Source organism: Manis javanica, chromosome 6 (assembly GCF_040802235.1).
Source record: "Manis javanica isolate MJ-LG chromosome 6, MJ_LKY, whole genome shotgun sequence".
Classification (NCBI taxonomy): domain Eukaryota; kingdom Metazoa; phylum Chordata; class Mammalia; order Pholidota; family Manidae; genus Manis; species Manis javanica.
In genome coordinates this window covers 96,768,183-96,782,681 of record NC_133161.1, presented here as the reverse complement: position 1 = coordinate 96,782,681, position 14,499 = coordinate 96,768,183, and the positions used below count along the sequence as shown (strand labels likewise).

Here is a 14,499-nt window from a genome sequence, read left to right as displayed (position 1 = left end):
ACAAATAGATCTAGAAAGTGTGAAAGGGAAAATCTGTTCCACTAAATATATAAAAGGGACCCTGAATGAAGTCTGTATGATTGCATTCGTCATCATGGGCACAGATGGCGTCCTTTTCCAGCTCTCCCTACCTCCCTTCGCCCCCAGTACCAGCTGAAATTCCATCCACTGAATTCTCCAGAAAATGCCACAATGAAATAATTACGTGATAACACCAGGAGACCTGTGTGCACACTATATCCTTATTTTTCAGTCTTCTGTGTGCATCACAAGTCAGACCAATAAATCAGGAAAAGTGTAGGCTCTGAACTAATAATGTGAAGAGCATCCCTCACTGTTGCTATGGGAAGCCATATGTTTTTTTCCAGTGGCCTGGGAGCTTGGTGCTCTGTCATATCTTGCCAATAAGCAGTGACATTATTCTCATCCCGCAATGGCTACCTATTTCCCTACACTGCTCCTGCCACAGAACATGGCAACCACATCCCAGGGCCCACACATCCAAACATTATGCTATGGGATGCATAAGGCACCTACACTACTGCTTTGTTTCCTGATACATTTAAGGACGCTTCAAGACACAGATACCTGGTGGTCAGAAAGTCTGTGAGAAGTACACATCTCCTACCAACAAAACCATCAGGCAAACCAGCGTGCCTCCAGACCCTCCTTCTACCTTCACAAGGAGCAATGCTTGTGAAGGAAGAGGAAAAGCTGAGACATGCAGGAGGGTTAGGAGGGCCCCTCCTACATTTGGTGAGGCAGGGGTGGGGTGTGGGCAGTGCAACTAGTGGCATATATTCTGTGGGTGTGACAGGATGGTGGTGGAGCTAAAGAAGGGGCAAAATAAAAGCAGGAGCAAAATGAGAACCACAAAAGATGGACAGGGACACTGCTGGGTGAATCTCAGAAAACCCTTTTGACTGCTGGAGTTATTCAGCTGTGAAACACTCAGCTGTGAGGGTGAACATGCTTTACTATATTATAGGGCTTGGAACCCTGACTATCAAATTCTCAAATCCTAACCATTTTATAAAGGAGTTAGAGATTGTCCCCTTGGGAACAGGAAGTGCCATAAACCTTTCCCTTTAATATAGTAAATGTAGATTAACAACTAGTAAAGATTTACTATAGGTATTTATAGAAAATAGCATTAACAGAGGGCTCAAAGGGATTATTAGAGAGCCTGGAGGTTTGACACATACAACCTTAAGTATTTGTACCATATATTGCAAAGTTAAAGTATCACCAATACTTTTTGCCCTCCAATTTGTTCAACTGACTAAACCAATAAAAACAGTCATGGAATCATACCATTAAAAGTGATCTTTGTCAGCTCCCTACTTTTAAAGGAGGGAGAGGAAACCTCAGAGAGGAAAAGTGACAGGAAAAAAAGCCACACTTAATATTTTACACCGTTTACTGTAAAAAAACTACAACATGCCCAAGGCTTCAAGGCAGAAAGGGCACATGGACGTTGAACTTTCTGGTTTCCTGTCCTGCTTCTTGGAATGGAAAGGAAGGAGGAGACGGTCTGTTTGTAAATCACACCTGTTAGCACAGAAATCTGCCAACAGGGAGACGAGGTCAGTGTGGGCTGGCCTGGGAATGGTGATTGTCTCTGGTCTAACTGCTGGGTCACTTCAGAAGCAGGGCTCAGAGTGGTTAAACACAATCTGGACAAATACTGCGTGGCATTCCCGAGACATGTCCATCATCCTGGCAACCTGTGTGTGGCGGAACCAAGACTTGGAGAGAAGGAAGCCAGAGGGGTGCTCACTGATTCTAAGTGCAGGCTAGAGGTCAGAGAGCTTGGGCCAAACCGGCTTTCTTCTAAGGCCCCAGCAAGACAGACTAGGCAGCTGGCTAGCAGATCAATTTTGTCTAAACGGACAATCCAGGTCATTCAGGTACAAACTGAAGAGCCTGGCCCTGCAGCATCTGAACTTGTGGTCTACCTGGTTTTCCCCTGAGGGTGGGGTGGAGCCTCTCTTGGGGGCAGTTTGGTGGAAGGCCTGGACTTGAGTCCCGGCTCACCGGCTCCCTTCAGCGGCTTACATAACCTCTCTGCTTTGCCCCCCCACACCTGACTCATGAAGGGCAGAATTCCCTCCTACCTCCTGCCTAAACAAGGAGAGGGTATTTTCATGACCTGAAATCCACTCAGTCAGTGTTCCTGAGGCCATACCCTGTCCCAAGCAAAGTGTGAGGTGATGGAGAGCTGAGATGAACTTAATATCCTTGTCCTCAAGACGCTCACAATGTGTTGCAGACATAGGGGGGCTGTGGCCCCTTCATGACTCATGTGACTGTAATATAAGTGCTGCCTATGTTATGAAAGCAAAGGGTGTGGGAAAACGAGAGAAGAATTGCAGGTACCTTGTATTCCAGGATGTTGTTTGGTTGTAACTTTAAAAAAAGAAATGAGCACCTTACAGTGGGAAATTGAGTGGCTAAGCATAAATCAATGACCCAATGCCTACACTATTCCTAAACTGTAAACATTACTATAAGCACATGAAAACACTTCATTTGCCTGTTTAGAGTAATTGTTGCCTCACTCATTTTTATAACAAACAGTAGTGCTAGCAAGTTTTATGAACAATACCAAATTCTATCAGGGATTGTAGATCAACTATACTTCAATATAAATAAATAAATAAATAAATAAATAAATAAATAAATAAATAAATAAATAACCAAGGGAAAAAAAATATGTCAGGGAAAGTTAGTGGAGGCTCTTGCCAATTGCTGCGTAGGATGAAACAGCTACCTTGAGTCTTTCCTAAAAAAACAAATAAAATCAGTCCTTTTAGAAAAAGGAAATACACTATATTCTCCCTTATCCACAAAAAGCCAGGCTGGAATAGATCACTAATCAACAAGTGGGGAGAAAATCTGTCACCCAATTAATTTAACATTCTTGTCTGTCCTCCCCCCGACCCCACCAAATCTCTTGCTCTAGTGGACAAAGGAAAAAAGACCTGTTTGAGTTGGCTCATTACATTTAGACATTTTTTCAATTTCTATTTTTAAAAAATTGTGAGGTGTAAAAAATAAGCCAAAATTCTGTAGTCAGTCCCTAGTTTGTTTATATAATTTGGACTATTATTAAAAATTAGTGGCCTTGCTACCTGGGTAACTTTTCTTAGGCCTCTACCATTATTACAGGATGTTGGCCCTGGAAAGAACCAGGGCCATCTGCTCGTCCAGCTTCCTCACTTTACAGATAAGGAAGTTGATGGTGGAGGCTTGTCTTCCCATGACCACATCTGGCCTCTTAGCATTTCCGATATTGATAATCATATCTTCTGCAAGCATCATAGAAGGTAAAGCTTAAAGTGATCTTTTAAAACATCCATCTTTTGAAGCCAGAAGTTTAAAGGCAATCAAATGATGCTACCTACACAGATCACAGCAGCTGCAGTAGCCCTCTATACTGACTGATGATGCGCTGATACACTGACAGGCTGGCTCAGGATGTGGTCTCCCAACCAAGTCAAGAATGCCACAATCTGAACAAAACTCAGGCAATTTGCCTTCGTGAAATAACTACCAGAGACAAAAAGGGAACTGCCCTTTCACAAAACTGCCAACTGCACTAGATTCGGATTCCAGAATAAATCAGAACATGATTTATTAAATGAAACACTCGATAAAGTCCAACTTGCCTGTAGGTCTAGAAAGTAAAATAGTGCTATGTCTTCCCAATGCCACATTCTAGAGGAGACAGCAAACGGGGAAGGGACCACAGGGAATCCTGCCACACTCTTATTTCTCTACCAAGCAGGCACACACATCCATACCGAAGTGGGCATGTGGACTCTAATCCCTTCTTAGTGGAAAACCCACATTTTCAAAATGAATCCCCGATCTAGAACGAATTACCGTAATTGCTACAGCCGGAGCGAGTCCGCTGATGAGAAACGCAGATCTGGACACCTGCTTTGAGACGCCTTGGACCACGACACTGCGGGGGTCTTTAAAGGCTGGCCTTTTCAGGTGGGGCATCTGCCCTTCCTGAATCGCGTTCAAATCCCAGGAAAAGAAGAGAGGATGCCTCCCTTAGTCTTTGGACTGTGCTGCTCTTCCTGTATCCATTTCTGCTGAACACAGCCCAGTTATCTTTTCAAAGATAAAAAGCAAAAACAAGGGGAGAATTGCGCCACTGCAGATCCCATGAGAAGTAAGCACAAAACTACAGCAACGTCAAATATCTTCTTCGGCAACTAGGAAAATCCCCACATGCTATCTGGTGTCAGCCCAATGCAGACCGGCGGCTGTGCCCGGAACCACAGGAAGCCAGGCTCTCTGCAGCCTGTGTCCCTGCCAGCTCCCCCCCACGCGCTGAAATTCGGCAGGGAAGAAGTTATGGTGCCCAGCCTCCGTGTGCAAGCCAGACAGTCCACGCACCCACACTCCGCAAAACCGCCAAGTGGCCAGGACGTCAAAGCAGCAGAACCATCAGAAGGCACCGGAGAGCGCGGGATGGAGGGGCCACATTGTGGGAGAGCTCGGTTTTGCTGCATTATCACGGCCCGGGAATGTAGGGGTAGGAGGAGGCGCACCGCCAGCCAAACACAGACCGACGCGTTTTACCCAGCGGCTCCCTACCCGCCCGTGTGCAGGTCGCAATACGGTAGGCGACATACCGGGCTGCTCCCGCTGAAACTCAGGTGGCAGGCCCGGCTGAGCGGCGCAGCGCGTCGGGGACAGGAAGGCGCTGGCGGAGCACCCACACCGCGTATCCTCCCGCCTGCCACCACCCAGGGGAGCAAGGGCCAGACCTGCCACGCGCCCCTCAGCGGCCACCGGCGAGCTGTGCGGGGCTGTGGGCGCTCCTCGGCTGGTCACAGGCTTTGCGTGGGACACAATTGTCTAAAAGCGAGCTCGAGGCAAAGCCCAAACCCAGAGCTTTGGTTCGCAGAGGTGGGTGTGGGCTGGGAAGGGGGATTACGTAGGTCTCTCCGCCCCTTCCCCACACCTCGCCTCTGGGAGAGCCCGGGGGGCGGGGGAGGCGCCGCCAACCCGCTTGGGGGCTTCTTTGTTTCTCCCCGTGCCCCTCAGGAGGGCCCGTGTGCCTGCTGCACCCTAGCCGGGGTCGTCACCCGGGAATGCCTGCTCGGCTTGGGCGGCGGCGCGCCCCAGGCTGACAATTGAACCTCGCGGGAGAAGCTAGAGGGTGGGAAGAAGGGTGGATCCGGAGCCCTGAGGAGGGAAGGCGCTGCCGGGCCTCGGGAACTGCGGGGAAGCCGCCCCGAGCAGGGCAGGGGGAAGGGGGCGCCCGGCGCCCGCTTACCTTGGCAGCCCTGGCCTGGGCACAGATCATGCTCCCGTCAGCGCGCAGGTTAGAGTCGGGGGGCGCACGTGCCCCGCATGGTGGGCTGGGAGCCGGGACCTGCGGGGGGACCGGGACGCCCGCTGGATCTCGCAGCGCTCGGCGGTCAGGTCTCAGAGCCGGCGGCGGAGGGGAGCGCGCAGCTCTCAGAGTGTGTGTGTGCGCGCGGGGAGAGGGCCGGCTGGGTCAGAGACGCACCGTATTCCGGCTCCAACAAGGGCGCCTGATGCGCGGTAACGCAGCACACTTCGAGCGCTTTATCCTCCCGCCCGCACCCCCTCCCTGCCTGCCTGCTCCTCTGTGGGTACCAGATTCCCGAGCCAACCACGAGCCTGGCTAGCTCTCATTAGCGCTGCCCCGCCCTGCAGCCTCCGAGCACCCCCGCCCCCGCCCCCGCCTCGCCGTAAATATACATTGATTCTTGTTTCCGCCGGCCCCATCCTTTCAACACCCAGCCTCGCGTACTGGCCTTACCCAGCACCAGCCCCGGCCCATCAGCCCTTTTGTGTATGGACGGACGCTGTTAAGAAAGGACGAGGTACAGATACCCCATCAGGTTCCCTGGAACAGGTGTTCTAACCTCTGTCTTAGGCCCGTACCCCACCTACCTTATACAATTATGAGCAGTCACACATGTCCGGGCACCGTCCTGTATTTGCACCACAAACACACAAAACAAACTATGTAATTACAAATGCAAAGGATGAACATCACCCCCCGGAAAATCTATTGTTGGGCAAGACTAGCTTTCAAAACCGCTTTTTGTATTAAATTGCACACAGGGTCAGAATGCTAGAACTGGAAGGAAAAAGGGTGACACCCCTTCTTGTACAGCCAACCAAAGCAAACTGAAGTGTTGGTCACTGTTGGCTGCTGGCTGCTCCGTGCATGTACATCTATATGTGTTTGGTTGGCATTTAGCCTGACGTGTTCACATAAAACGCAGTGGTTCCATGACCTGACTGTGTTCTTCACATGTTTATGTCTTCCCATTCTCCTGCCCAGTATTCTCTACATGAGACTTCTTTCCCATCCTGAAAAATCTTCTCTCCCATGCCCCCAGTGCCGCCCTCCTCTAGGAAACACAAAGGGCTGGTCCTGACTCTAGAACTCCCCACTGAAGCCAGAGCTCTGGAAACAGGCTCCTCCCAAGACCCCAAACACTGCAGGATGGGGCTCTGCTTGAGCAATCCTCATTTTACTGACCTGCCCATTGGCATTGATTTCTGTCTCACAACCAGAACTTTCCAGAAGTGGAGACCATGGAAAAGGTAAAGGCAGTTTCACCAGCTGTGTCCCTTTCTCCAAGGTGGCACATCACACAAATTTTCCCTTTCCTCATTCCACTGGGGCTTTGGGTGCCCAGGCCTCCACCTTTCCTGACAGATACCTCCTTCTTGCCTAATGCTACTAGGTCTCTGATTCAGATGAGCCCAAAGCTGTCCACTGTTCAACTCTCAGCTAACGGTCCACCCAGAAAGCTGGGCCCACATTTCTCCAGCAGGTTGTGCAGTCCAATGAGTATCTCCTCCATTGTGGAGGAAACTCTCCAAGAATAGACTAGGGCAGGCTGCACAGTAAGCAGCAACATTAACTGGCCATGGGATGTTTCCAAGGGATGTTTCTAACCACAGGCTTCAATAGGAACAAAAATTCTTGTCATAAACCATATCCAGGGTTTCCAAATTAGCACAATATCACCAAATTGCAATAAGGGAGAAATTTTTACTTCAGGTAATTGCCAAGATGTCCACCTCATTATTTTCAGTGGTGCAGCATCAACATGGCTCTGAGATACTCTTCTCTATTCTCCCTTGACAGGGAGATAGCAAATCAACATGTTTCATAAAGATTGCTGAGGCAACAAACCCGAGGTGTGCTTTATTTTCCCCTGGAGAATTTCTTTTTTTATACTGACAGCAAAGGATGTGAAAGCAGAAGTACACAAAGTTGCCCACTTTGGCATGTTGAGTGGATAAAGAGCCTCCTTAGAAAGTACCTGCTATGTGCCAGGTGCAAGTGCAACATACCACTAGCTCATGTCCATTATCTTCTCTATTCTTCCACCTCCCACTGTCTTGTTTATTCCTCACACTCCAGTGTAGTGTCCTGTTTATTCCTGCAGCTTGGGTAGCATCATCCTCTTTTACAGAGGAGGAAAGCAAGCCTACGTTCTGTAATTTCCTTAAGTTCATTGCCAGCAGAAGACCTTGAATCTGGGCTTACCTGCCTTCTGCTGCCAAGTCTTAAAGGAAGACATGTTTGGTGGAGAAATAAAAAGACTTGCCATGAATTTTAAAGCCATCCATTTATGAATCATATTTATCAAACTTCTAATATATCCGGTACAGTGTTATAAATACAGTCATAATAAGTCACAGTCCCAATGCCCTCAGCAACACTAATCTTACCTAATGGCTTGAGATGATGAAGGCATTTTGAGAACCACACAGACACATTAGGTATTATCACAATGTTGATACATCCTTCATTTCCACCTTTTGTAACTCAGGGTCTGGCAGGATGCAGCAAGGGGCAGGCGTGCATGCTCATCTCAGGCCATATATAAGACAAGACCTTGGCTCTTCCATTGTAACCTCAGCCTCTGCTTGACCTCTGGACACAATACAAGTTTTCAAACCTGCCGAGACAGCCGTTGACATTCCCTAGTCATTTCCAGGTATACATACCCTTCAAAATTAAAACCCTTTTAACCTCGTTAGAGGAAGTCTTGCAAACAGCACCATTCATAGTGTGCCTTTGATGCTGAGAAAGCTACGGTTTGGGCTGACCAAGGGCTTCACCTTCAGGACCAGACCTTCGCTATAGTGTCAGAAGGATGTCTTAGAGAGAAGGACCAAGCAGTAGGAGCTGCACTCATGGTGTCATGTCTGACATGGTATATCTCCATAGGAGAAACTGTAGTCAGTGACGCAAAACTATCATTTGAGGACACTTAAGGCGTAGGATGGTAACTAGAGGCTGTTCATGTCCAACTCTGGTATGCTGAGCAAGTTACTTAGAGAAACCAAGCCTTTCTCTGATTAGGGTAAAAGGATTTTAATTTTGAAGGGTGTGTATACCCGGAAATGACTAGGGAATGGCAATGGCTGACTTGGCAGGTCTGAAGACTGGTACTGGGTCCGGGGGCCAAGAAGAGGCTGAGGTTACATGAAGGAGCAAAGGGCTTTTCTTACATGAATTTATTCACTCATTCAGCAATTGTTTTAATGTGCTAATTTCTGGGGTTTAACCTTAAAGACAATCTGTGACTTCATGGAGATCAGAGTTGAGAGTGCTAAAGCCTGTAATTAAGCAGGTTGGCACTGTATATTTGACAGATGAAAGGTAAAATGGAGGGCCCATCATCACATATGATAAAATCGAGACCCAGGGAGTGAGGGTGGGGTCAGACGCAGATCTTGGAATCAATGGTCCCTCAGTTAAGTCTTAAAGGATCAATAGAAATTGGCAGGGGAAGGGAGTGAAGGAAGAGCATTTCAGATCAACATGGCAAGGTCAAAAGACAGGCAATGAAATGTATAGTATATTAAAGAAAATGAGTTGGAAGACAGACAAATGCAGAAGTATATTTTATTGTGGTCTTAATTTGCCTTTTTCCAAATAACTAATCAAGGTGAGCATCTTTTCATGTGCTTTTTTTCCATTTTTAGAGGAGTGTCTGTTCAAAACTGTTGCCCAATTTTTTTTGTAATTTTTATTTTGTATATTGAGGTACATACAATAAAATGCACAAATGTCAGTTTACAGTTTGATGGATTTTGACATGTATATGCTCATGCAACCATGACTTAGATCAAGATATTAAACATTCTGGCTAATGTTTTCCCCCTTCATTCTATTTTATCTATTCTCCCAGCCCCCTTCTCTATGGTAACTACCAGTCTGTTCTTGTGTTTATGAGTCTACTTCAGTTGTGTTTCTTTCCTTTCTTATTCTTGAGTTTTAAGAATTTTTTATATGTTCTAGATACAAGTTCTTTGTTGATTTCTAAATGTTTCCTCCCATTTTGTAGTTTGTACATCTCTTAGTAATTTCTTCCACAGAACAAAGTTTCTAAGGTTGAGGGAGTTCAGTTTATCTTTTTCTTTTATGAATCACATATTTAGTATCAAATCTGAGAACTCTGACTAACCCAAGGTTACAAAGAGTTTGGCTTTTCTTCTTTTTTTTACAACTTTTACAGTTTTACAATCTACACTTAGGTCTTTGGCCCACTTGGAGTTATTATTTTATTATTATAATTGTTTAGATGTTAGGCATGGATTTGTATGTTTTGTTCTTGTTTTGCATACTAATGCTCAATTATTCTAGCACTGTATATTGCAAAGACTATCTTTTCTTGATCAGATTGCCTTTGCAACTTTTAAGAAATAAATTGGCCATATTTTTATGAGTCTCTTTCTGGATTCTGGATTCTATACCACTCAGCTATTTGTCTATCTTTTTGCTAATACTACACTGTCTTAATTACATAGATTTATACTAAATCTTGAAATCAGGTAAAGTCCTCCAACTCTGTTCTTTTTCAAAATCATTTGGCTATTCTTATTATTTGCCACTCCATATGAATTTTGGAATCAGTTTGTCAATATCTATAAAGAGCTCCTGCTAGGGTTTTGATTGAAAATGTATTAAATTTGTAGATCAATATTAGAAGAACTGATATCTGTGCAATCTTAACAATGTTCCAACCCATAAACTTTGTATGTCTTTGCATTTATTTAGTGTTTTAATCAGTTATGGACATGCAGACACACAGACACAGAAATGATTGTCATGAAGAAAGAAGCTCACACATCCCTAGAAACAGAAAGCAAGAAGGACATGCCACTCAGGAGCACATGGGGAAGCATGTGGATTAGTCGGGAGGCAGAAGGGGTCAGTGTGAGAGCATGGCCAAGAGCCTGTTTTCTTCTCTATAGGAAGAAATAAGGTGAACAGGACAGCCAAGTTTGAACAAATTTAGGATTGGAGAGTTTGAATAATTTTAGCAGGCTCTGGGTGGTCTTGAGTTGTTTTGAACTTGGCCCCGGGGTGGCTTAGGGGAGGGGAAATATTGGTTTAATGTGTGAAAATTAGATATTGGAGATGGCTGGGGTTATGGAGTAAGGATTAGTTGCTTGGTATATGAAAGGTGTTCTTGTAGAAAAGGTGTTTGCTAGCTCTGGGAGTTAATTAGCCCAGGAGGGGAAGTCTTTCCCAGATAGGACCCTAAGATTTCAGAATATCATAAAATTCAGAAATGAAAAACATGATTTACATAGAATGGAAGGAAAAAATGAAGGGGTTTTAAAATATTTGTCTTGTATCCTATGATCTTGCTAAACTCATTTACTAATTTGAGGAACCTTTGTGTAGACTTCTTAAAATTTTCAATGTAGACAATTATGTTGTCTGTGAATAGAGAGCTTTATTTCTTCCTTTTCAGTCTGTATTCCTTTTCTTTGTATGATTATCTCAATGGCTGTCTTTTCTAGTTGCATATATTTGAACTTTATTAATGAATTCAATAATTTATTATTTGTTGAGCTTCAATGTAAAGATAAGCAATACTTAATATAAACTTGTGGTCAAGCTGAATATATAAATGCAATATGCTGAAAGAGAGGTGTGCTATCAGTGTGATGGGAATCAGTATGCTAATTATGGCTTGGACACTAGAGAAGTTCCATTAATAAGAAGTTCCATTAATAGGGCTTTAAAGGAAGAATAGGAGTTGAATGACCAAAAGGGGAAATACATCCTAAGAAAGAACAGTGTACATGAAAGGGCAGAAAGACTGAAGGAATAGAATGTACTTGGGAAATGGTGAAGCGTTCAACGTAACTGGAGCAAAGAGAGAGGTCGTCAGGGATAATTGAAAATAAAGGGTTGGGACAGACTGTGATGTGCCAAGCATGTCCTCTCCAGATTTCAGAATTAATTCTATAAGTGATGGGGACACATAAAGACATTTAAAGCCAGGAAGTAAAACAATAATCTTTGTCATTCAAATGCATAGCAAAGTAAAATTTACAGTATGACTAAGTTTTCAATGATTTTAGAATATTAAGATACATTGATAAAGAAATGTCAGGTTAGGATATCAGCTGGCTGATGCGCCCTCACCCACCTTTCCATCAAAATACTGAAGAGCATAAGTCGAAGGCAAGTGGCAGACCATTATGAACTATGAATGTTTATCAATAGTTTATCACACTCCAGAAGGCTTTTTCACTAATCAAAGCATGGCTTAGGCATTTAAAGACAGCCAGACAGAAATAAACACAACAACAATCAGAAACAGGTATCACTGTGTTTCCTTTCCTCAGGAACAGAAAGCCTTCCTTTAGGAGGAACAGTAGAGGACAGAGGTGAAGACTGAGGACTTCAGTCAGTGTCCTGGACTTAAAGAGTGGCTCTACCATGGTTTTATGCTCTTAAAAAACATAGCAAAATTAAATGTTCTTAGGTGTAACATTGACGGGTTAATTTATTGACCATAAAAATTGCCAAGGTTTAAGTGGGATAACAAATATGGTGTTGTGCATGGAAGCACTGGGTGTTCTTTAGCTAGTTCTGTCAGTAACATCCTTGATACAGATCTGTTTCCAACACACTGTCATGCATATGACCAAGTTTGAAAGTGTTTGGACTAAAGTTAGACATTCAAATTGTGTAAAGAGGTTTTTTGAAGAGATTTTTGAAAAAACACCTGATACAAAAGAAGAGTGGGACAAAGGACACTCAAAATCTCTGATGGATGATTTAAAATCAACAGTGAATGAGTGAAAAGGTTTTAAATAGCCATATGAATCAAATTAGTGCAACCTAAGTTGAGAGACCATTTTCACTAATGGTGAAATGCAGCTCCCCCACCCTCCACCAAAAACCCTTTTAAAAAGTTACTGGTTAGGTGCTGTGCACTTCTGTTGGTTAGAGAGTAAATCATTCTAACTCATCTGAGTCCAATTGTCACTTATTTTACAGATCTTATGAAAACTCAAGTGCGTATATGGAGCTGTATCAGTTAGTTTGCCACATAACAAATCATCCCAAAACTTAGTTGATTAAAACAACAGCTACCTGGTAATTTCTCATTAGTCTATAAATTGGCTATAAATTGCTGATCTGAACCAGACTTAGCTGATTTGAGCTGGGCTCATCTATGTTGGCAGTTGGCAGGTTTTCTGGAAGCCAGCTGATCTGGAACAACCTCATCTGGGACAGCTTGGCTCTCTTCCATAGGATCATTCATCCTCCAGCAAACTGGTCCAGGCTTGTTATCAGGGCGGCAGCTGAGGCTCAGTGAGAGCCAAGTAGAAAAGGCCTCCAAGGTCTAGGCACAGAACTGACACACTGAACCCTCTACCATATGCCACTGGCCGAGGCCCATCATGAGCCAGCCAAGATCTCAAGGGCTGCAGAAAGAGACTCAACCTCTTGATGGAAGAATTGTGATGTCACAATGCAAAGATTATACATACAAAGAAAAATCTAGAATGGGGGCCTAAAAGTGACAGTTTTATGAGAAACAATAGAGACAAGACCATGTTGTTCCAAACCTGGACAGGATTCTAACAATTGTATCCTTGATCTGAAGGAATAAGAAGTAATTCTTGGCCTGGGTATCACATGCTCTGTCCTGTGGGATCTAATGCTGACACCATAAATGGCACTAAATGTGGTGTGATAAGACACAGGGAAATTTAAAGTACATATGGTTGGTAATATGATGGAAAAGTTCTATTAGTTGACATGTATCAAATGTCTTAAAAATCAAATAGGTCTTTTATTTAATCAGCCATGAAATATTTATAAAAATGGGCTACACAAAAGGCTACAAAGTAAACCTGCAGAACATCTAAAGTAAGGCATTTTATACTTGGTATATTACAATAGATTAATAGATTAAAACATGTTTGCATTCCCTCACATTTTCCTCTATAAGATAAATAGTCTCTGGTTCTGTCTTCCTAGTTATGAACTGCAAAACCTCAGACCTTGCTGGTACATATTAGCCAGATTGTACTATCCCTTCAGTGTGAAAACTATTTCCTCCTGAAATACAGAGAAATCACCAGTGCTTGACCTTAATTTATCAGGATGGGGATAATGATGGGAGATGAAGGACAGGCATCATCATGTAAGGTTACTGCCTCAGATAAACCTCTGCAAGGCGTCAAGCAAGAGAAGCTCTTTCCTAAGAAGGGAGAGAGGGCTGCAGGCCTGAGATGTGCCAAATATCCCATTCCCAGGGTCCCACTCTTTTCTTATCAGAAACCTAATTTGGACAGAGGCGACCTATCAAGGATGTGCATTCCGTCTCCTTTGTAGCACTCTCCTATAATAAGATCTCTAGCCTGATTTTCAGCAGCATCTGCCCTGCATCAAAAGACCCAAGGCTTTCCCAAAACCCTGTCATAGAGACCTCTGCCTTTCATAGTGTGCTCTGGTGATGAGTTTGCTAACGGATTTGACAGCAATTAAGAAAACCCAGCCAAGACATCTTTCCTGTGCACCTACAAAAATAAGGTTATGAATTTGTTTTGCTTTATTTCAAATAGCAGACATCCTTTTTTGATGACCCAAATATTCAATGCCTTTGCAACCTAGATATCAACTGGGACCTTCCAATACTGTGGCTCTTGATATCTTTGTGATTGGCTCCACCTCTAACTTCACACTCTGAAGAGAGTTCTTCAGATTCCTAGGGGCTCATATTCCCCATCATCTCTGCCCATGGACAGCTTCTTCCTTGTGTTTTCATAATGTTGACACAGATGTGATGCTCTTCTTCAATTGCTCCAAAAAGGGGGGGAAAGAGACAAAGCATACTCACAGAAGTACTTCTGGATGTTTGTGGGGGAGTGGAGATGGCATTGCAAACATTTCCTGAGTCAACATTTAACAGTCTTGTTATTACAACTCTTCAGTCACCCTGCCTCTGGAGCTCTGCCCCCTCTCACGGACTCCTCTTTCCTCTGTTCCTAACTCCCTCCCACCCAGACTGCCTTGGAAACCAAAAGAGTTCTCCTCCTCACCTTTACGGACAGCAATTCAGCTTTCTCTTAACTCCTACTCCCAAACTTTGGCACACAACCCATCAGCCCAGCAGAAACAGGCCGCTGTTCCACTCAAGTTACCCTTGTTGTCAG

General features: G+C 44.3%; 1 protein-coding gene across 4 annotated transcripts in view; it reads right to left on the bottom strand.

Annotated features, from left to right (window-relative positions):
* Positions 1-12,776, bottom strand: part of HECW1 (HECT, C2 and WW domain containing E3 ubiquitin protein ligase 1) — a 394,788-nt gene extending 382,012 nt beyond the window's left edge. The window contains exon 1 of one of the 4 annotated variants that reach the window (XM_073239079.1): positions 12,489-12,776. In XM_073239079.1, the coding sequence (XP_073095180.1) occupies positions 12,489-12,595 (107 nt within the window). In that variant the 5' untranslated portion in view covers positions 12,596-12,776. Of the gene's footprint in view, positions 1-3,888; positions 4,891-5,299; positions 5,611-12,488 lie in introns of those variants that run through there. The other 3 variants (XM_073239081.1, XM_073239080.1, XM_073239082.1) reach the window with 3 other exon arrangements.
* Between the last annotated feature and the right edge of the window lie 1,723 nt (positions 12,777-14,499).